The sequence below is a fragment of the Lucilia cuprina genome, chromosome 2 (assembly GCF_022045245.1).
Source record: "Lucilia cuprina isolate Lc7/37 chromosome 2, ASM2204524v1, whole genome shotgun sequence".
In the NCBI taxonomy this organism is placed as follows: Eukaryota; Metazoa; Arthropoda; class Insecta; order Diptera; family Calliphoridae; genus Lucilia; species Lucilia cuprina.
Window position 1 is genome coordinate 71198063 of NC_060950.1, and position 25501 is coordinate 71223563.

At 25.7% G+C, this 25501-nt stretch overlaps 1 protein-coding gene across 4 annotated transcripts; it reads right to left on the reverse strand.

Annotated features, from left to right (window-relative positions):
• Positions 1 to 1802: 1802 nt before the first annotated feature.
• On the reverse strand, positions 1803 to 25501 carry LOC111679136 (guanine nucleotide-binding protein subunit gamma-e). Of its 4 annotated transcripts, none has more exons than XR_006940826.1 (5): positions 25348 to 25501; positions 25119 to 25213; positions 21141 to 21282; positions 2424 to 2716; positions 1803 to 2234 (listed from the first exon to the last, which is right to left on the reverse strand). XR_006940826.1 is itself a non-coding variant. In XM_023440648.2 (4 exons), the coding sequence occupies exons 3-4, from the start codon at positions 21251 to 21253 to the stop codon at positions 2611 to 2613; spliced, it is 219 nt and encodes a 72-aa protein (XP_023296416.1). In that variant the 5' UTR covers positions 21254 to 21282; positions 25119 to 25213; positions 25348 to 25501; the 3' UTR covers positions 1803 to 2610. The 4 variants fall into 4 exon arrangements, 2 of the variants coding, with proteins under 2 accessions (XP_023296416.1, XP_023296423.1); XR_006940827.1 differs by having other exon boundaries at positions 1803 to 2237; XM_023440648.2 differs by having other exon boundaries at positions 1803 to 2716.

The following is a 25501-nucleotide window of genomic DNA, read 5'->3' on the forward strand; positions in this document are numbered from 1 at the left end:
ATGTTTATTTTATAACTTTAACATTTTAAATATTTTAGTATTATTATTATTATTATTATTATTATTATTATTATTTTCATTTAAACCAGAAGGTCAGCGTCTTTATATTTTGTTTATTACGAAGTTTATCTATCAGCTGTTTGTTTTTTTATTATTCAAGTCCTTTTCCGCTTATTATTTAGTAGAATCTATAGAATGTATTGTATGTAAATAAATTGTTCTGTTTTAAAGCTGATATTATGTATGTAATTTCGTATGTATATACTTATATTGGTTAAATTGTAATATTTTTATATAATTTGTTTTATTAGTAATATTTTCTCTAAGTTTTTATGTATGTTTGTATATTAATAGTTATTATTTCAATTTGAAACTTCTACTAAAAAATTTATTTACTTTGTTATTTGTTTTTCTTTTTGTATTTTTTTCCGGACACTCAGGAAAGCAAATCTATTATTTGTTATAAGAATAAATAACTTTTCAAATCGGTTACTCCGATCCGCTTTCCCAAATTGTCGTGTTATTTTATTTTGTTTGGTGGTTATATATACATACATATGTATGTTTACATATGAATTGTATATAATAGATAGAGTTCGTTTATGCTCTTTTTACTCTATTTCGTAGTCAGCTACATTGCATTGTTTGTATTATAGCTAAATTTAATGTTGCTACCTTTTTTAATTGGTTTCTATAACTAATCTTAAATTAAATTAAAAAATCAATAAAAACTTTTTTCAGCTAGACAAACTTGTAGATTTTTATTATCTAGCTGATTTAAAAGGCTTTTATTGCACTGATGGTCGCTTTAGTTGTAATGTATAACTATGTCAAGTTTCTCAACATAGGAATATACATACATTTATATTTGATTGATTAAAATATTAAAATATTAAATTATGGTTTTAAGCCCTTATTTACAATCAAATGTATCAAAGGTTTATTAGACCAATTTGCATACAAAATGTGTTCTATAAACTTTTGATAAATTGTTATAAATAAGGCAGTTAATGTTTTTCCATATTGAATGTTAAAATGTTATATGAAAATTTGTGAAAAGGGGCTAAATAATCATCATCGCATCAAAGAATAAAATATTGCAATTTTTATTCGAATGAAAATCTGTCTAGTTATTACATTATGAGCATTCATAGGTTAATTTTATTGTTTTTACTACATAGTAGTTAATTTTAGGTTTTTAATATGGTAATAAAAGTATAGTTTAGTTTTGGAAATGAATCGTTTTTTAACGATCCCACTTATATACAGAATGGAACAAAACATTTAAAGTTAAAATTATGAAACTAAATAATTTAAACCATGTAGCCCTAGAGAAAACCTTTGAATAAAGTTCGTGTTATATATTGAAGTGGAATGCTTGAAAACGATTTTACGAATTTTATACTGTTTTCAATTAAAATATTTTTTTAAAAAATAGTTTATTTTTGCATTTTTGTTGATCGTTTTTAAAGTCTAATTGTCGTTAACATACATATTTATACTTCGTAGGTAGATAGAAAGAGGGTGGTGGGTTTTGTTTTACGAAATTTTTTTGCTATGTGTTTCATATTAGAATTCTCATGTACATAGTATTGATGACAACAGTGGGTAGTATGGGTGATGGAAGAAACTAAAGATTAGAGAGAACAGTGAATAAACAATGCCAGGAAACAGAAAAGCGTGACGATGACAACTGAAGAAAAATTATAGAAGAGAAATAAAAAATGCCAAGTTTTATTTTAAGTTTTCATGAGTATAGTTTTTTGTTGTAAGTTTAATTGGATTTTTTTTATTAATATATATTTCATGATTTGCTTTAAAGAAATTATGCAAATTGTTTGATTTTGTTATAATTAGTATGTTAGGTAAAGTAAAGAAAAATATACTTAATAGTAATAAACTTATGATTATGGGAAGCGGATTACATGTTTTAATTGATACAGATACCTAACATCTTTTTATTAAGATATTTGACACTTTATTAAGGGGCTGCCCTTCAGCAGTCAGTTAGACAGTCATAATTTAGATCAACGTTTGGTCGTCATTATCCATCTTGATTGTTCTTAAATTTACTCAATGTTTTACTCTCATAATTATCTCGTAATAGATTTGCCAAAATTTAGCTTGCAACCATATCATTAAAACCAGTAGATGCTGTAGGATTGGCCTTTGTAGGATTTCTCTTTGTGTTCTTCTCTTTAATTTTGTTAAGAATTTGTTTGTTCTTGAAGGTTCTTCTTGTAGATCATGGTAGTTTAGATTATAATTGTAAAAATAATAGTTATTATTTTTATAAAACTCAGTATGACAATGAAATAACGGGGATTTATGTGATTCTTCATGGTTTTCAACGGGGGAATTCGATCGGCCATTTATATCGGATTTATCGGTAGGATCTAGGGAACTATTATAAATATAATCACCTAAAAAGTCTTTATGACTATCTAGTTGTCTGCTGTTGCCAGTGTAGTTGTTATTGTTGTGGTTGGAGTGGTTCGTATTTGTATTAAATTGTTGATGATATTGATAACTATTATATTTTTGTTGTTGTAGTTTATGTTGCAACTGTTTTTGTTTAATATTTGGGTATTTTTGTGGTTTACGATAATATTACATAATAACACACTTTCCCTTTTCAGCCCACGGATTATTTTTTTTATCTGGGGCGTTTATAAGAGGATCATTTTTCTCATTCTCCTCGACAAACGATCGCATTCTGAAATAAAAAACGTTTTAAAAGCAATGAAAGTTAATTAAATATTTACAAAACTATCAAAAAAAATGAATAAGAGGTTACTAATGTACAATTTTATTCTACGTCATATACATTTGATTAATAAAATTGTAAAAATTTTGGGTTATTTTTTAATTACATTTCAATTTTAAAACAATATACATAAATCCTTGATTTGATACCACATATTTTTTATAAAAAAAACAACTAGAAAGGGCATTTTTTAGTAACTGGTCCAGGTCACAAACGGCCTCTGATAGGCTTAAAATTTTTTGAATACTATCCTGGAAAAAACAAACATTTTATAAAGATTGGAAATTTGTGAATTGTGTGTAAAATTATTTCCCCTTTGGGATATTTTCTTGAAAACTGTTCAGCTCACGAATGGACAACATTGTATGACATTACGAAGGAACCACTTTTTAACAATCGTTCTATTCTATGTATGTATGCGTACAATACATATAAATCCAAAATGAATGATGTTGGGTGGCAAATAAATAAGGTCCTTTTATGAAATAAAAAATATAACAACATGTTAAAAACTTATACTTTTTTTTAATTCTTGTTAACAAACTTGTCGTGCAGAAACTTATTTCTTCCTAAACAAATAGTACAAAAAAACTAAAGGCATAAAAAACATTTTACTTAATATGATATGTGGATGTGTATATCTCTACACATTATTCATTGACAATTTTGGTAAAATACAAAATGTAGTAAATTGTGGCCAATCTAAGTAATTTCAAAGCAAGCGACCACAACTTTTGAAACATTTTTTTATAAAAAATTAAAAACTAATAATCGTAAGAAAAAAGTTTTACAAAGTTTAAAAATAAGGTTTATAAATATGTATGTACAAATGTATAAGAAATTTGTTAAATGCTTTGCAACATATGTAACAAAAAATATTCAAATATAGAAGTACATAAGTAATATTAGAAAAAAATCTAAACACAAAGCACGTTCATAAATTGAAAACACCAAAAGGAATATATGGCTATACTGGCTAAAAAGTACGAATATAGCAATAAAACACAATTAAGTTCCTTGCGACTTAAAAATACGAAGAAACGATATGTATCGTTTTATTATTGTAATCTTGTAGGCGGCTTTTGTTTAAGGTAACGATATACAAATATACAGTACATTATAAAGTAATTCTAAATCTGTTTAAATGTATATACACATGTATGTATGTACATTTAAACAGATTTGTAATAAATTTGTATTATCCGACTGTTTGTTATTGCACGAGAAAAATATTTTTACAAACAAAAATTTTTGCATTTTTTTATTAATAGTGTCATAAATCAAAAACATATTTTTATACGTAACAGATTGAGTATATACATATATAATTTTTCGTTATATGGTTAGGTTTTATCATGAAATGCACTTGTGATTGAAAATTATAATATTCTGTTATTTACAATCGCAACCACACATCATTGCTTATTTATACATACATATGAATGTATGTACATTTTCTATGAGATGCGGAATACACATCCGCAAGTTTGCAAATTTACACTTAAGAAATAAATACTTACGTTGTTTTCTTATAAATGCAAACAACGAGCATCAAACATAACCCTAGGGCACGAATAATCATCGGCTCCTACCACACAACACGAACGTCATTCAGTTCCAATCTTAGCATATATGAAACATTCACATTTAGATTTGAAATCCAGTAAATGTTCATTTATAGCGCTTCCCACTCTCTCTCTCTCTTTTGGTTTACTCTGATGTATATTAATAGTGTTCATTTAAGGATTTAAGGAGAATGAACATGTTCATTCTATATTACATGCCTAACTATAATATGCATACACCAGCTTATGTCAGCTTAAGCAAGTGTACGAATACATAAAAACTTATGTGACAAACTATAATGTACATACTTAAGAGAATTTCGTCAAGTTTCGTCAAATTTTATTTGCTTAAGCCGTAAGAAAAAATGAAAAGGAAAAGAAAAATCAGTTAATTTCCATAAAATATTATGAAATATGTTTTTTATTAATTCGTGTGGCACATACATAAATATGCAAATGGGGCTAAATTGTTTTAAATTCACATAAGTACATTACTATTTCTTAAATAATTTTAAAACAAATCAAGTATTTAGAAAAATTTAAACAGATTAAGAAAGTACAGGTTAATAATTGTGAAAACATGAAGTTTAATTTTTACGTTTATAACAAAAAATCTATCTCACGCCAAAAATTATGGAGATATTTGAAATTAGATTAAATTTTGTAGCCCGATTTAAAAAGCTTAAATTTTGACTCATTCCAGTCTTGTAGTAAATGAACGATATGTTCATCTGCATGTATATTATTACGATTTCACACAGCATTGAAATCTAAAGATTAGATACTATAGTACCTAATATTCATTCATTTATCACTCACGTTCATGTATATGAAAAAAAAACGAACCCTAGGAGATAGACTTTGGCACACAACTATGTATATATGAAAGAAGCTATTAACATGTCAAGTAGATTGTTCCCACCGTGTTCTTTATGTGTATAGATGTTTGGAAATAAACACATTAGTTCCATAACCAAAATCACACAAGAGAACGTTATGCAAAAACATTGTAAAATATTTGCAGTCCTTACCTCATGTTGAATGATAGGTAATATTTTATTTTATAATATCCAAAGGCCAATTATCACAACTTGCCAATAACTAAAGGTATTATTTTATATTACTGATAGCATGTTTCTCTTTATTATGTGTGTACGGAAAGATCTCCTTATGATTTATTGAATATCCATTAATCAGCACACATAACGTAGTTTCTATTCCTTAATTTTATCCAATTCTTAGAAAAACGGAAGCTATTAAATATGGAACATTTTATTACGTATACTTAATATTTATTTATTAAAAATTATTGCACTAATTTATTCATTATACGCCCCAGGTATTCATACGAATACGAATGCTTGTTAAAGCGAATTGTTAAAACCAGCGTAAAAATCCTTTCGATTTCTTCAATAATTCTAATCGACAGGAACTTTATTTTTTAGAATCATATATACACATTTAATTATTTATTATATATTAATTATGATACATCTGACTACTGTTCATTGCATTGATTTACATAAAAATAAATTCGAAATTAAATAATTTATAAAAAATAAAAAAGTATGCAAAAACTTATATATTGTTGCCTTAATATAATATATATTTAAGCTGCCTTTGTTGTTCAAAAGTGTTTTGTTAACTAAATTATGAGTCCATACATGCATCCATCCGAATAATGTATAATATGCAAAAAATACATTACAATTACATTGCAGTCATTTTATAAGTACTTTAAAGAGTGATACAAAAAAGAAGCTCTAACAAAAATTGCTTACACATGGGTTGCAGGCAAATTGTATAGTGAATGAAAACTGAATGGAACTAACATTATAAAGAATATAACAAAGTTGAAGGTGAAAACGTTTATAAAAGAAAAGAAACAAATTTAAACCCATGCAAAGACTACATATGTGACATCGTATAGGACATGTTGGAAAAAAGTGGTTTATATATTTTTAAGTGGTACTACACAGTAATTATGTAAAGTACTCACATGTACAGATACAAGAAAGTGTTTCATTTTTTATACATTTTTCTTAAGAGGCAAAGTGTGTGCCACAACTATATACAACTTGAAGGATTTAAATATTTAGCACAGTTTAAGAGAAAAACAATTTGAGAAATGTTATAAGATTTAATACAAATATATTTATTACCAAAACTTAAAAATAATTTATATTAAAAAAAATTTAGAATTTTATTTAAATTTATAAATTTAAATTAACTTGATTATTACACACAAGTAAGCAATTTAATATATTAAGTTATAATTTTTTCATATCTTAGGGTTTAATTAAAGATTTCAACAATTGATAGCCACAACTACGTGCTCGTTTATAAAATTTATAAAAACAACAATTTTTCTTGTTCAGCATACAAGTATATCGTTTTTATGCAAGTTTCTCATGTAACTTTTTTAAAGTTTCCATTTGTTTGGATTTAAAACGTGCATAAAACCCCACAGAAAATCATTGCTGGAGGCACGTATTGTTAATACAAATAAAAACGATTTATTTTAAGTTTGTGAATATTTACAAACATATTGATATAAATCATTTGATTCATGAGAAATTAAGGTTTGAGCGATAACTGAAAGTTAAATTATTCTATGATACTTATTTTTTTTTAAATAAAAACTTTTCCGAGTTAATAACCGAAACATTAACGTGAGTTACAATTATGTACATCAGTATATTCATAGTTTTAAAACAGTATTTGCCTAAATATTTGTTCAAACATTTTTACCAAAAAATATATGTTGTTCCTGCAAACCTTATAATATAATGCATTCAAACCTATTAAACTTCAAATTTGATATTTAGAATATCAAATTACACTATATATTTAGGTAATGAAAAGTACAAACCTGACACTAATTTAAACTTTTTTAATAATAAAACGAAAAAATCAAGTGTTATTGACATTTTTTATAAGTTTCAAGTGACTTTCTCAAGAAAAAGTAAAATGAAAAGAAGTGAATAAGAAAATATATTCATTCTTACAATCATAGATAACGAAAGTTTTTTCTTAGTAAAACAAAGTTCTTATAACAATAAAAATTGTAATAACTTAATATAAGAACCAAATCTGGAAAAGAGCATTGCACTTGAGCTTTGAATCGAATAAGAATAGAATAAAGAAATTATTCTTAAGCAATTTTATTGATGATAAACTGATACTGTGTTCTTCCTTCAACCCTCTCATAATAAAATACTTTATGGAATAAGACAACCAATGTCAAAATATTCCTACGTACATACGAGAAGAATTAGTTTTTTATATTTTATTCAGAAAAATATACGAAATTTATGTATTGAAACAAAAAAATATTATACCTAGAAGGCCTTTTTTATAAATTTTTTTGATTTCTTTAATATTTATTGTAAAGAACCTTGATAGATATGTATGTGTTTTTATATTCATATGTACATTTGTACTATGTGTATGTAAATAAATCAAATATCTCTATGAATGTTGTAACCTGAGGTGATCGAATAACAAAAACAAATCGCTATATTTTGTGCAAACCCTTTTCAAAACCGACACATTTTATACAAATTTTCGATTTTACCTAAAAAATTTAAAATTTTGTTGAAAGTAAATATTATAAACAGAAACTTTTTAACGGTCGAAAAAAGTATATACATACTTTATTTGGAATGAATAGAATCCATTTGAAATTTTCATTAAACGTATAAAAGTTATAATCGTTATGAACTAGAGCTCTCGTATTAAATTCTTTCGCCAAAAAGTAAACCTTTTTATAAATTTTAAGTTAACTTTAAACAATAATATTATGAAAAACGTCACACCCGTTTTACTAGAAATTATTATTTTTTTAGTTAAGAACATTTAGCAACAAATGGGCGAAATGTAATCTTTGTATATACAATGTAAATGTAACTTGCGGATGTTAATGGTTGGCATAAGTTCCGCTTCAGAACTTTTGAAATTTTTATGAAAGTGAGCAAGTTGAGAAATGGAAATATTGTTTTTTTTTTATTTTTATACCCTACACCACTATAGTGGGGAGGGTATTATACGTTTGTGCTGATGTTTGTAACATACAAAAATATTGGTCCAATAGATAGTTTCTATCTATCTATCTATCTATCTATCTATCTATCTATCTATCTATCTATCTATCTATCTATCTATCTATCTATCTATCTATCTATCTATCTATCTATCTATCTATCTATCTATCTATCTATCTATCTATCTATCTATCTATCTATCTATCTATCTACCTATCTATCTATCTATCTATCTATCTATCTATCTATCTATCTATCTATCTATCTATCTATCTATTTATCTATCTATCTATCTATCTATCTATCTATCTATCTATCTATCTATCTATCTATCTATCTATCTATCTATCTATCTATCTATCTATCTATCTATCTATCTATCTATCTATCTACACCACTAGTTTTTAATATTTATACTATATAGAGGACTTAGAAGTTGGCCAAAATGTCGAAATTTGACACCCTCTGACTTCGGAAGTTTATGACCGATATAACTGAAAATTTGTGTCTGGCTTACTTTCCCATAGTACTAACCTTGGTGCAATTGGAAGACATCGATTTTTAAAGTAGGCTCACTTTACACGAAATTCCCCATATATATGTACCATTTAAATTCTTTATTTGACTAATTTTAACTGACTTAAACAAATTTTTCTTTTACATATTATATGTTCTTCAAAAATTGTGCTTTATACTGATTTGTTTATTCCATAATACAATTTTTTGTAAATTATTTGCAAAATTTTAACAGATTTATTTTTTGTCTTACTTATGCAAAACGATTATTAAAGTTAAAAATGGTTTACTACTCACTTTTCCATATAAAACCAGGTTTAATAACTTAATAATAATTTTTTTTGGATAAGGAAAAACGGCAATAGAAAGACAAGCTCCTGCCCATTTGTAAAATTATGTACACTTCCATATTTATCTTAATATACACACATATATGTCTTAATATACATATGTGTATTTTTTAATTTTTAACCCATTTTTTTAATATCCATTTCTGACCGACAATTGCTAAGGATGGTTTATTCATTAAGTATATTACAATAAGATATCGAGTATTTCGATTGAAAAATTAGCAATGATATGTTTTTTTTTTTTTTTTGAAAAACATAGAAATCAACAAAATAAAGTTATTCAGTCCAAAAACTACAAAAACTAAAAAAATAAGATATCGAGTATTTCGATTGAAAAATTGGCAACGATATGTTTTTTTGAAAAACATAGAAATCAACAAAATAAAGTTATTCAGTCCAAAAACTACAAAAATTTGATTTGAAAGTAATTTGTTTAATAGATTTAAAATTTTAATATTTGTGTATTTGGGACTGAAAAAGGGTATTTTGTCGATTTTTATATTAAAAAAATCGTATCGTAACCAATTGTGATATCGTAATTTTTAGAAAGTTTAATTAAAAATTACTTTTCTAAATAAAATGTCGGTAAAAAATGGACAGAGAATTCAAAAAGAAAAAAATGGTAAAAATATTAAAAATTTGGATTCGTGTTATATTTCTTAATTTTTAGAGGAGTTTATATATCTATTGCCGTTGAAAAAATAAATAAATTGGATAAAAGAAATTTGATATACCATTGAGTCCTACAATAATTAAAAATCCTTTTTTGGATAACATCCAATATTTGGGGTATATTGAAAATTCTAAATATGGTATTTTAAGTGTTTTTTTACTGTCAAACTGTGTAATCCTTAACATATATTTTCATTTGTTATATGAAAGTAACATAACACAATTGAGATATTTTCACATTTTTGTTTTCATTATTTTATTATTTACTTAGACTCCGTAACCAATTACATTAAAAAGTGTTCCAAACAGTCTGGATACAACTTAGAAGATTACTTTTGGCAAATCATCTCTACTCTATACATTTATATATACATACATAAATATATTTGTACAAATATACATAAATAATGAAGCATTAAAATTTTCGAGTACAACTTTTTCCTTTTCTATTTTATGAGTTTTGAAGCTTTTTTTTTTGCTTTACCAAATACTATTTTGGTTAACATAATCCCAGGCATAAGTACTCAAAAATGTAGGCCAAGTATTTTACGAAAAAGTTTGTTTTTGATGTTATACATACAGCAAAGCAACTTATACATACATTGATGTAGCGACATTTGTTTTTATCTGGTAAATTCACAAGTGAATTTGAAACTGTTGAATGCACTTATTAATGGTCATTTTACAGTAAATACAATGATTTTAAAGTACATACATATACATACGCACATATATAAGGAAGTCATTCAACGACAAACAAAAGAATCGATTTTTTTAAATCCTTTTGAATAATCTGTTTTGAATAAAACTTAAAAAAAAAAAACTTAAAAAATTCTTTGAATTCATATTTTCTACCAAAAATATTTCTTAAATCTAAAGCATAAACTCGGCTCAGGTTTCTTATACATTACTCTCATGCGTTTCATTAAATATACAATTTTATGAAACAAAAAAAACGGCTATGGTTTCTTTCGAATATTATGAAAATCTGTGTTGAGAACAAATTTCAGTTTTTTTGATAGCAGCGAAAAAATAAGATTGTGTTTCGTAATATATTTTATGAGCTTTTGATTAGAGTGTGTAAAATTGTGTATTTACAAAAAAATATGTACCTTTATTTAAATGTTGCTTACTTTCATACATTTAGTGTTGTTAACATTTAAAAATTCACTGAAGTAGAAGTAACGTGTTCTAATTTATATTATAGACGTATAGATAAGATACTGAATTGTTAATTTTTGTAGATATAATGAAAACTACATTGTTATAAAAATTGTTTCTATATTTTACAGATTTAATAGTTTGAACCAAACCTTGTATCACATTAACAATTAAATTCGCTACTGAATTACTTTTTTTCGGCAATCTGTATTATTTTTAACAAAATACAAATTAATAATTTTTAGTTTCTTAAAAATTCATAAATAGAAATTTGATTCAAACCATAATATTTGTATTTTTTTATAAATGTTTTTGGAGGTTTTTGTATATGTATGTGTCTCACATGAAAAGCCGCCTAAAGAAAAACTTTTATTTCTTTAATATTTGCATTCCAAAGAGTATAAAATTGTCACATAGTAATAAAAAATGAAACGACACAAAACATAATTAAACATTTTGTAGTTGAGATTGTTTCAAAACTAATAATTTCTTGAAAATAATTTAATAATTTCACCAATACATATGTGTATATGGTTCACTTGGAATCAAAAACATCAAAATATACAAATTTTTACCACTTTTTAATTATTTTATCCTTTACTAGGGTTGGCTTTTATTCGTGGTTAAAATTATTTAAATAAAAACTTACAATATTTTTTATTCGAGTAGTCGACTTAGTTTTAAAAATTATTTGATAATTCGAACCAATTAAAGTTTTTATTGGAATAATTTAATAAAATATAAATAAACCAAAATCTTAAGATATGGGTAAAAAAGGGGTTGGGTACATTAAGGCACTTATACCTCAGTAACCTAGTTCAATCCCAACCTATTTTAAATTTCGCAGTAGATTTCGAAGTGGAAGCTTCCACCATCAAAAAAAAAATGGGAGATGTATTATATTTGTCATTCCGTTTGTAACTCATCGAAATATTGTGTCCTTATTAGATTCTAAAACAATCTTACCATCCATTCGCCGATAGGACGAGCTAGAGAGTTAAAATTTCGAACAAATATTTTTTTATATTGCAGATTTAAAAGCACGGATGACAATGAAATTCGAAATGTACAAATTTTAAAGGAACCAAAATGTTTTTGTAAAATATTATGATGATCGGTCAATAATCGATCCTACCTACCGTATAAAGATCTCATCAGAAAATTACTTTAACGTAAGTAACTCGCTTCAAAATAACAGTATAGCAATTAAATTCTATATTAACGGTTTTTTTGGAACTATCTGTTTCATTTATTGCAAGCATTTAAAAAATCCTTAAGTTGGATGTCCACACCATACATTCTACGGTTTCTCGCATTCTATGCGTCTGTCAAAAAAATAGAATCAATTTATTTGTATGCTGAAAGTTACAAGCACAAAAGCATAGAATGCTTAAAGTAGATCTAACTACTTTTATAAGCGGCACAAGCGGCGCACGAACATATCAGCTGATTTTGACATTTAATATTGTTTTTTAATGCGTATTTATAAATCTTAATTAAATAAAATGTTGAAAAATGCGAAGTTTTTTTTAGAAATAAAACAAAAAATTTACGCTTAAAAAGCGTCGCATGTAACTTGAAGCGTAGAACACGAAGGAGGTATGAAAAGAAGATTTGTTTTAATTATAACAGATCTTTTGATTTAGTATTTGTGTATTTCATTGTTCGAGAATAATCAAATATGGGTAAAAGATAACATTAACATTTTATTCGCATATTCGATTATTCGGCAAAAATTGTCGAATCATTCTTCACTTTAAATTAGAAATTTTTATTTGTTAGAAGAAAAACAAAAATTTTTCCTCGATCAATCGAATAAATATAAAAAATATACCCAAGTGTATTCCATAAACATGTGAATCATTAACCGAGTAAAATACAGATGTGTGTGAATCATGTAGACATAATTAAACATACTTTTTATTGTATTTGTACATACATACATATGTGTTTATATATGTAAATTGCTTCAGGTGGTGTAAAAATGACAACGTCTGCCATTTTTAAAATTGCATTGTATTTTTAGATTTATGATGTACTTCAGCATGAACACACGTCGATGTTGAAAGGTTGATACCAAGTACAGGTATTTTTTTAACATGAGATAATGTTGTCAATCATATTCAAACTTGACTGACATCACTGTCTCTAGTTAAAAAAATCAGTTACTAAACATTTATACTTTTTAAATCTGCTGATTTTTTAAATAAGTATATTTAGCACAGTTTTGAGTTCAAAAAGTTTTAATTGTGTTTAAAAAAAGATTTACTTTTCATCAAAAAAGATGAGGGTATATTGATTTTATCAATCCGTTTGTAACACATCGAAATCCTGTTTTCTTATTAAATTCTAAGACGATCTATCCATGTTCGCTATCTATCAAAAGGTAATCTTAGTATTAGACAATATTAGTCCACGTTTTCGTATATCCCCAGTCCACATTTTCGTATAGCACAAATACGAGTATAGCGCTGAAATTCGACGCAAGTATGTTCCTTATGAGCACAAATCTGTTTACCGAATTTTATGAGAAATTGACTCTACCCCCTTATAAGGACCCCTTCAGAAATTGACTTAAACACATATTACAGACTTAAAAATGAGAGTATAGCTATAATGATCGACACACAGAAGTAAGTTCCTTACAATCTCATAATAATATCAACCTAATGTTTATACGGTTTGATGAAATATAAGATTCGACGGTATATAAGATTCGACGTAGTCTAATAAAACACTTTTACTTGGTTTAGTTTTGCATTTAAACTTTAGTTTATATTATTAATTTAAATAATACTCTTTTAAAACAATATTTAAAAAAATTCAAAATGTACACGACAATGTGTTTGTTTAACCTTAAAGAATAAAACGAAAACGTTTTGTAAGTTAGTGATGTTCCCGCTGAAAATTAAAATTTAGTTCATTCTAAGATACCATTTCTTTTAAAAAAATTCAAAATGTACACGACAATGTGTTTGTTTAACCTTAAAGAATAAAACGAAAACGTTTTGTAAACAGTTATTAGCAAAAACAAAATATAAAACGAACACAAAAAACATTTAGCGTAAAAGTTTAAATATATGTATGTACATTAAGGTGGCCCCAAAATTGAAGTTGGTGATGTTCCCGCTGAAAATTAAAATTTAGTTCATTCTAAGATACCATTTCTCAAAATTTTTGTCCTGACGACAATATTTGGTGAGCTAGATCAAAGGATAAAAAGGTCCTTTTTTAAGTTTTTAGGTTTTTTTTTCACATTTTTGGCAAATGAACCATATGCAAATTTAGTATAATATGAAAGTTCTTTGGGAGACGATTTCAATGAGGTAACACAAATTTGTATACAACTTTTGTTCGAACTTATTAGTCTAATTTTGAGAAACTGTTGAGGAATAACTATATTGAACCAAATTTTTATTTGAAAACTTACTCACAATTATATTACATTATATTAATCTGTTAAACTATTTCTTGCACAGGATGCAAGAAACCAACAGCTAACTTCACCGTCTCCCGGTACAATTCAATTAGGGTAATACTTTAATTCCTTATAGTTCAAATTTGTGCAGAAATAAGGATATGAATGCGTTTTAGGGTTAATAAAAATATGTTTATGAATTTTTAATTTTTTCACATCTTTTTCAACTGATTCTAAGATGTTCTTTCAGAACTAGTATGAGTTTCATTGATCTAGTGTAGTATTAATGTATAACTAATGTCAAAGAATTAGTTCCTTGAAAAATCTTTAGAAGTATTTTAGAACCATAACAATGTTCCGAGGGACGGGTGCCAGTAGTAGTTGCGACATCACTAGTTCCAAGGTTGTTGTTTAAGAAACTGAGGTGGTTCTTTTTGCATTCGTTGTTGTTTTTAGTACAAGTTCTAAATTTTTTCCTGGGTCGTTATGTTTTGTATTCTATTTTAATATTTTAAACTCTATTTTGTCCCAGTTTTTCTGCAAGCTATATTTATCTAACGTACATAATATGTACACCATTCCTTTATAAATAACGGTTTCTATGTTATTGTTTACATTATTTCGCAATGTTTTGGTAGCGTACACAGCCTTCGATAAATTAATAATAATAATAAAATTTAATCTAGATTGAATTATGGTGGAAATCGGAAAAGCCGTTTCTGTAGATTTTATTGTCTATTATTGTATAATTATTCCAACGAACTTTATTTAATTAATCTATGTTAAAATTTAAAAAATTATTGTATAATTATTCCAACGAACTTTATTTAATTAATCTATGTTAAAATTTAAAAAGTCTAAGGGCCTTATGCAAAAACGATTATTAAAGTTAACAATGGTTTACTGCACACTTTTTAAATATAAAACAGGTTTTAACAACCATTGTTAACTTAATAATCTTTTTTGCATAAGGCGGTATAAATTTTACGAACAACTAGAACATTTTGATAACTTTTACTGTTACACAAAAATGTCTGATATGCCATTGAATGCGTCTCTCAAGGACCTTTCTTATGATACCAAAATTTTATATCTATGAAAGAAATATAAAAAAAAACTTAAAAAGGACCTTTTTGTCCTTTGATCCAGCTTTGATCCAAATATTTACCCCAGGATAATAATTTTAAGAAACGCTTTCTTGTAATCAATTAAACTTTAATTTTAGTAGGGAACATCGAAATCTTATTTTTCCTCCATACACCCTATATTTTTAATTTCTTTTGAAATTAATGTATAATTTCGAATTATCCCTAACAATAATATCGACTAATTTTCTAATGACAACAATTGGATTAAATAAATGGATATTATTTTAATGGGAAAAAAATAATTTTAGTAATTTTAATTGTCAGTTTAAAGAAATTTTTTATTTAATCTATTGTAATGAAAATGTAGTTGAACAAATATAAATATTGTCCATCATTCAATATTGTAATGTATGAATGTTGTTTATGGCTGCGTTGAATTATTATTTTCAGCGTGTTGCTGCTGTTATTCTTGCTTTATTTTTAATCTTTATATTTTTGACATATTGGCAGGCACCATAACGCCATTGTTTCATTTGCTTCCTTCCATTTAATGTGTCAATTTTCTGTTAGTACCTGTATTTGTGTGTATGTATGTGAAACTGTACCCTGTAGCTCTATAGAACTAGTGTTGGACTAATGAATTTAACTAAAAGTGAACGAATACATATCAAACTAATAAAAAGAACTAGTTTTTTCACATAAAACAAAATCCTTACCTTATAGATTTATTTAATTATTTGTAGAAGTAATAAACATCTGACGACATTTTGAAACCTGCATGTTATATACAATGTGCATGTTTGAAAAAATACTAGTTACAATATTACATGTTTTTTATAATTGTATGTACAACATTATGGAGTTTAAATGAGGTGTATTTTGAGGTAATTTCTGCACTCAAGATATTTTAATGAATTCTCAAATATTTAAATTATTTAGTCATTTAAAAATTGAAATTTTAATAATTCCTAAAAGTTGTGTATCATAAAAAGGGTATTTGCGATATCAAAACTTTTTTCTAAAGATCAGCCTTTTTAGTTATTAGTACTCTAACTACTGGAAAGATACTTTTTTCTATAATCTCAAAACAGTTAGAAAAGTTATTTACTCTCTCTTGATTGATGGACTTGTTTTCATTTTACATGTACATAATACACACATAAATTAAAATGTGTGGGTTTTAGCATGTTTGTGTAATTTTAATATAATTAGTGTTAATTCGATTAGTGCATGGTTTGCCACAGGAGATTTATTTAACATGATTTGTTAAAATTTTTTGGTTTTACTTAACATGTAAACGCTTTAAATCGCGGAAAAGTTTTTATTAAATTTTACGTTACTACAGGTTTTCAATTCTAATTAATTATATAATCTTAGGAATGTTGCTTTAAAAGCAAATTAACATACACTTTCTTATTTGAAATACTGAAAGCAATAAATAAATTAAAAATTGTTTTCAATATCAAATGAACAAGAAGTATTAATTTGCATTTGGAGGAACAGTTTCCTTAATGGACTTTAACACTCGTTTTCATCACTTCCAGTTATCATTAAACTGGTAGTTATTCTTCCCGTTAACACAATTTTATTATGAGAACTGTCAATATATCTTAGAGTTAAAAATAACTAGATATTATGAAAATGTGTTTGTATAGTATAAAGTAGTAATGTTTCTGCAAAAATGTTTATCTTTTATAAGGCTTTAATTGTAATTATCATATTTTTCTATGTTTAGCAATCTTCTACGGAAAACCAAAAACTGTCTTCTTTATATCGTATTCAAGTGTAACCAAGGATGGTAACCGTTTCGAAACGGTGATAAGGTAGCGGTATTGGTGATTATTTTGGTATTGGTATTTTATCGTTATCGGTATTTTGGCCTATTTGGGTTTTGGTATTTTAGCATTATCGGTATTTTGACTTATTTCGGTATCGGTATTTTAACGGCAACGGTAGTTGTGCTGAAGAGGTATTTAGCGGTAACGATAGCTTAGCGATAACGGTTGCCAACCTTGAGTGTAACACATATAAAAATTAAAATGATTTGTAAATATTACTAAAACTGTCAGTAATTCGACTCAAAAACAAAACAAGGTAAATTTTGAGGGGGTAACAAAATTACGTTTTTGCCTTTTATACAAACTGAGTCGGTCTAATGTACAGATACTCAAAAACATCTTATTCAATAATAAGTAATTTATCTGCAATCTATGTTTTGTATTAAAGACACAGATTTAATAAGCATAAAATATACTTTTTGCGAGAAAGAGTTAAATTGAAAACATAAACTTTCTGAAAAAAATTTTTCCACATAAAGATGAATAAATCTGTAAAACCATTTTGGCTTTTTGTATGATACAAAAACTTGCCAAAACCAGAGGAAGTAAAAAACTATGTGAAAGTATGGATAGAAAACACTAAGCGAATATTGTAAAAATAAGAAACCAAAAAATTAAATGCTAAGGACGGAGGGTAAGGATTGTTTTACTTGGAGAGAAAAACTAAAACTGAAAACACAGGATGTAGTTGCAGCAAGTTTGATATCGTTAAATGAAATGTAAAAGGCCGTAACAACACTTTGTTTAATTAAAAAAACAATTTGTCATTTCCTTCTATTGAGAATTTATACATAAAGGAAAATAGTTTCCCTAGTGAATTAAAGAATTAAAAACTGGCATTTCGGTTGACGATATACATACATACATTTTGAAGTGAGCTGGATTTTGATACGTGTATTTATATTAAAAAATAGAAGTACACACTTTGCTCGTTAAAAAAGTTGACATCATTTAACATTAAAATGAGTTCAAGCTCTTTTATGAAACGTTCAACCAAGAGAAAGGCTTTAGTTAGATATCCCTCTTTCGCTCGTTCATTCATACATGTATAATTAAAATGTGAATAAGCCACAAAGTCATTTATCTATATATTAAAATTCATAAGAAATACATTTTATTTTTGCAAACAAAAATTTACTTTCTAAATCAAAGTATATGAAAAAAAGGTTTTTTCCAAATATGATACAAATCAAAATTGTTAAATGCATTACAAAAATTTCGAAATACCCCGAATGGTTAAACAGATTTAACCGTATCTACCAATATTTGTACATACATTTCTATTATGTATGGGAAATGCTACGACATGTCCACTATTGCTATAAAATAAAAAAGTTTGTTATGCAAATATGGAATTGTATAAACTTAATATACTCCAACTGCACAATATAACTTCTTCATTATATTTATTATAATATCCAGGGTATTACTTTTTCGAATAGCCTTGACTGACTTTAACATGTGATTTTAAAAAAGAACATAGTTAAAATTATTTTCAGCCGAAATATAAAAATATATTAAATTAAGTATGGAACCAGATGTAGATTATTTTTATTTTAGAAGATACTGTGTGTATTTCTTTTTAGGCAAATTAAATTTATATATATACTTCTTAATATACATACATATATACTCCATTGTGTAGCTTGCAAAACATTAAACGGAAATTAAAGTTAGTTTTCAATTTCACATTTAAAATTATTCATCATCCTCATGACCAGAGAAAATAAACGAACTATTAATAACAACTGTAATATCTACATTGTAGATGCATAAAAATTATTAACGTTAAATGACGAAGGGAGAATAAAGAAACACATTTTAATTGAAATATTATAAAATTATTTGTACAATATACATACATGTGAATTTGAATTTATATATTTTTTGTACTTTTAACAAATTGCTTTAACAAGTATTTGAATTAATATTTAAACAAAAAGGATATTTGATTTTTAAATTTGGGCAAACTGAGGAATATTAGGTAATATAAAGTAGAAACAGGATGTCTTCTTAGGGTCTCAATTAAGATGATACAAGTCAATTAAATTTATTACAAATTTTTTAATTTGTATTCATTATTAGAACTTTTGTTCTATCTGATATAATGAATACAATAAAAATTAAATATTCTATAAAAAGATTATGTATGAATTATATATGATCTTTTAACTGGAATGTATCTATAATAGGAAAGAAAATGTCTGACATAATCTGTATTGGGTTAAAAATATTAAGATTTGAAAATATTTTTGCAATTCAGAAAATAATGTTAGTTCCAAATATGATATTCAAAAATATTCTTTATCCAAAAAGCAAGTAATTTAACTCGTTATATAAATTTAAATAGAAGGTGTAGGTCGCATAATAAAAAAATATTTCTTTTACCTTTTACCGCTTAATAACTTGCTTAGCGCACACGATATTTATGGTGACTTATTAATAATGTAAAGGAGAAGCTATGTGTCTTTTTTAATTTTTCTATTTAAAGTTTTGCCTAATTTTTCTGGGCTATTTATTATTTCTGAGACAACAAGAAAAATTGGAAAAGTTATTTTTTGCTTCTTTCAGGAGAAAGTTTTACTACCATTTGGTCTTGTTATTTTTTGTAAATATATTGAGTAAAATATAAAACTGTTAACCAATAACTTGAGATTAATATTGCTGCGAGCATAATAAATTGTAAGAATAAATAAAAATATTTTTTTAAAGAAAAAAATCGTTCTACATAAGGTCAAACAATTTACGACATTTTTTAATTTTTAACTGTTTCCATAATTATAATAATTCCGAAAGTATTAAACGAAAAACATAAATAGAATTAATTTACGGGTATGGGTGTATATATTGTTTGTAGTGTTTTCTAGGGGGCCGACATTGCGGAAATTTCTCCAAAATATTAAAATAAGATTAGTTCATGAAAATTAAAAGTATTTGAATATAGTCCTTTAATTTTAAATTCTGGGTGTGACATATTATGAATCAAATATTTTAGAAAAAAATTATTAGCCTTCGATTTTATTGCGATTCTGTTTACTCTTAATAAATTCTGTTTAAAAAATTCCTTATATAGTATAATTAATTTGTATAATTTTTTGGATAATAAATAAGTAGTATGTTTGTATGGTTAGCTTCATTTAGTTTCACTTTATATTTATTTTTCTTTTGTAGACACATGATAAACTTTGAAATAAAGAAAAACAGACACCCCGAAAAAGCAAAAAAGTTGTTTTCATTTTCTATTTGTTTTGTTGTTAAGGGTTTTAACATGGCCCAAACAAAAAACACTAAAGTAGGAATAAAATTGTACTTCATCTAACTTTTATAACGCATACTTTAGCTCACAGTCCTATACGCACACAAATACACATTTACGGTACATTAATTTATACATATACACACATACATACATATCTAGTTAAATAAAGGTTTTCTAAATATATACATACATACATATCTACAGTGAAGAGAACTTTTTCTTTTTTCAAAGTGTTTGCTTTATGGGGTTGAAAACAAAAAGAAATAAATAAGAACACTCCTTTATGTGTGTATGTATTTAATAACAAAAATATATATTTTTATGAAAATTGTATACTCTAAATTCATTTATTACTTGGCTATTATTCAAATAATATTTTATAATTATTTTTTTCACTTTATTATCTATTAAATACTTCGCCACCATTTTAAATTTTTTCTGTATTTCTTTTTTAATTACTCACTCTGCAATGCTTTTAGACAACGGCCATCTTTCCATATTGGCCTGATATTTCATGTTTTCGATTTGTTTCTTTAATGCGTCCCGATCCATGTTTTGTAAAGCACTGGGATCCATAGCGGCTAAAATTTATCAACATACCACTCCTGCAAAGAAAAAATACACACATATTATATAAATAAAGCTTTTATGGCTCTCGTGTGTCCTTTTCCAAATGAGCACGGAGAGGCAGAGTAACAAAGAGAGGTTTATTAACTCAAGTTTCTATTATAATACACATGTAGTATGTATATAAACTTTTACATCAACTGTGAATTGGTCTCCTGCCTAGCAAGAAAACAGAGATAGTGTGTCAGAATTACGAATATTTTCCCGGTTATTTTTGCTATAATCACACCTTAAATGGTAAAGGGTGTTTAAAAAGTAGTTTCGTAAAAGTGTTGATTTCACGTTTTTTCTTATATGAATATTAAAAAAGAGACAGGACGTCCAAAAGTAATATTTTTCATAGAAGTTAAATACATTCATTTTGTACACTTATTTCAAATTTGCATTTTAATAAACACACATACTTACATACATTCATATATTTGGCTCATGTCCTCATTTTATGTTGCTATAAAACACATTATTATCGTACTCTTCATTGATGCCTCTCAAATAACTCATAAATCCTCCCTCACGCGCACTGACACGAATAAAATTCAAAGTCCTCTAAAGTTATTAATTTTAGCTATTTATATGTTGTATTAACAGCTTTTAGAGCTTGTATTCCACTAAATATTACTTAAAAGCTTATGACGTAGAACTAAATAAAAGCAATTCTGCATATTTCGTTTTCACAGTTAATCTGTTTTATAAAAGGTCTTCAACATTTGAAGGCGTCACAATTTCAAACGAGACTTTAAATCTATAAATAAATTAAATAAAAAAATCTAATTTTCCAAATTAAAATGTTTAACTAGGTACTTTTTTGTGGCAAATTTTCTTGAAGCTTTTAATTATTTTTTAACCCTATAAAGTCGTATGTCTTTTAAACTTTACTGGGGCATAAGAGCTGATATCGTCCATAGTTTCTTGTACATATAGATTTCTTTACATATATGTGAAAATGGCTGATGCATGGTGTAATAATATTTATAAGAAATAGTGTCAAAGCTTCTAAGCTTTCACATTAATTTGAATGTTAGCCAAGCTATAAACCGTTTTATCCCTATTAAGGATGATTTTGTATACACACAAAACATTGATTTTTGGATCAAAAAAGGTATTTAAAATATTAAAAAATTAAAAAAATATAATCATTTATTAAAAACCGGTAATATAAATTTAATGAAAGATCAAAAAAATAATTGCATATTAACAATTCTCATCTCTCATATAATTTTTTTAATTGCACCAGTAATGTTACTTATTAATTAATACGAATATTAATATATATGATGGTACTTAACACAATAATTATGTATGTAAAAATACGTACAGATTTACAATTTTCTCATTTAAATTAAAATCGGAATTTATCTGTCAAATAGTGTTACATACATAAATAAATATAACGCAAAATCTAAAAACTTTTTAAAAAATACATTATTTGAAACCCAACTTTTAATTCTTAAATACTAAAGAAACATGTAGTTACAACTTATTTATAAAATTTAATAGTTTGGACTTTAGGCTGTATTTAAAATGCGATATGAAAAATGTATTATGCGAAACTTAATTTGTGCACAGAAAAAAATTGAAAATCAAACAAAAAAATCATAAAGTATTTTTACTTAAATTTGTAAATTCTTTATTGAAAAATTACAGGATTTTTCTTATTAAAATAATATACTTTTTACGAAAAACATTAATAAATGTTCGCAACATTTGCAAACAATTATTTTACTGAAACAATAACATATATTTTTACTATTTGTACTGAAATTAAAGAAAATATATTATCTGAAACAGTTAAATTATTTATTGTATTTTGGTAATAATAAGCAAAATTTTTTATTGAATCTATAAAAATTTTAATAAAAAATATGTACTAAATTTTACTAAAAAATTTAAAACTAAAATTTGTAAAAAATACATATATACCTAAAACACTTTTAAGAAAACGTTTCTAATTTTAAAAACTAGTAGTTGTTGTCAGTATGTAAGTACTTTTTACAATTTTTAATTTTAAAGAATTAGTAAAATTTTTGTTAAAATTCAATATATATTTTTAACAAATTTTTTATAGATTTAATAAGAAATTTTGTGTATTATTATTATTGTATTATTATTGCCAAAATACAATAAATTATTTATCTGTTTCAGATAAAAAAATTACTTGAATTTCAGTACAAATACAAATAACTTGCGTTATTGTTTTAGTAAAATAATTGTCTGGAAATGTTGCGAATATTTATTAATGTTTTTCGTAAATAGTATATTATTTTAATAAGAAAAATCCCAAAATTTTTTCAATAAAGAATTTACGAATTTGAGTAGATTTTACGAATTTCGTAATAGGTCCTGTTTTAGTAAAAAAATACTTGGCTTTATGAATTTTTTGTTTGATTTTGAATTTAATTTTTTTCTGTGTATATAGACGGAAGTGGAGCGTTATGTAACGATATTAATAAAAAACGAATGTCTTTGCAAAACTGCAAATACATTTCACCACTAAGTCAATGTAATGTTTTCAAATTCATTTTAATAAGAAAGAGTACAATAATATATTTATAATAATTTTTTTAACACGGATCTAATGACATACTCCGTTTTTAAAATTTAGGTGAAAAGAAAGAGATAATGCAATCTGAAGTTTGAATTGTTAACTCTTTGATATATAAATCATATAATGAATATAGTCCAAATGTAAAGTATACCAATCTGATATGTCAGTTCGTCCAGCTATGAATGTCAAACATATTTCATAAAAGTAAGGAAAATAATTCTAAAAATTGATCGTGCGCTAAATCAAATCTAAATCAGAATTTCGCTATTACAAGATGTCTTATTGATCATATTTCTATAGAGGTATATACGTGTATTTTAATTACATTTTGAGTTATACTAGTCTTGTAGCTATAAGTATGTCAGTGTTAAAAAGAAATGAAGCCCTAGAAGTGTAGAACAGTTCTGCCTCTTATTGGCTTCATTTAAGGGGAATGAATCTCAAATTAACAACAAAAATTAATGTGTATTTAATAGAATTATGATTGGTTTAATGGACTTTTATGTAAGAACCATTATATGTTACTAGTGGCATAACATTTGAGAGTTTGCTTCGATGATCAATCATGACTTTCGTATGATTGGGAATGCTTCCCTAGTCTAAAATACATTTTTTACATGCATACAAACCATATATTATATATGTATATCATTCGATTATACCATAACAGTCAATGTTCTTTTGAATTTCTTTTATAATTTGTTCATGCTTGCTTATACAATTCAAATGTTTTCCTCTGCCATTGCTCCTGTTGTCATTCGTGGCGTTTTTAAAAGGTGAAAAGTGTCAGCAAATTTTCTATTATCCAAGTGAAGAACATAATTAAATTATATATTTTTGGTTCAAACCAACTAAACTAAAAATGTTAACAAGTTAAATGGAATGAAAAAATACATAAAAACTACATGTTGTTTCAATGTTGGGAAATTGCTAGCAAGACTGGGTGAATATACAATCTAATACATTTTGTTTTTTATAAAGAATTTTATGAAAAATCTGCCAAACAAATATCCGACGCTAAAATTTAGTGAAGAGTTTTAGAAACAGCTGGAGCAGAGGTTTCAAAGGCTTTTCTATTAATATTTAAATAAAAAAATGTGTATTTTTTTAATTGTTCATTATATTGAAAAATAATAACAAAAATAGATTTGCGTAATACGCTCATAATAATTGAACATTAACTTCAATTATTTTAAGTAAAATTGCATATCAGTTGTAAATGTAGTTCAAAGTTTTTAAAATGTTATATTTAATTTAAGGCATACATACCAAACTAAAATATTTGATTATTTCTGTTTCTTTTAACGAAGAAAAAAGGCGCCAAGTTAATCCAAGTAAAATTCTTAATGTCAAAAACTTAATACCTAAAATAAACACACGACTGTTCTTATTATACAAATCAGTAAGTTGCTGATTTTTTTATTTATTTAAATAAATTAATTTTAATTAATATAATTTTTATCCGAAATTTTCTTTTGTACAACAGAAGTTTACGCACCTGCTACACAACGTGTGACCAACAAACTGTTTAACAATATTAGCAATTAAATAAATATTCAACCGACCAACTACCACAATTACCGAAACACGACTATTTTCCAACAACGACTACCGATGGTATCAAAGACATTCGTAGTTATTCTTACAACTTA

Excerpts from the sequence above, each read along its gene's own strand:
- LOC111679136 (XM_023440648.2), bottom strand. The coding sequence starts at position 21,253 with ATGGATCCCAGTGCTTTACAAAACATGGATCGGGACGCATTAAAGAAA. Across the intron at positions 2,717-21,140 it reads TTGTCTAAAAGCATTGCAGA|AATGCGATCGTTTGTCGAGG; the intron begins GTGAGTAATTAA and ends TTTTTATTTCAG.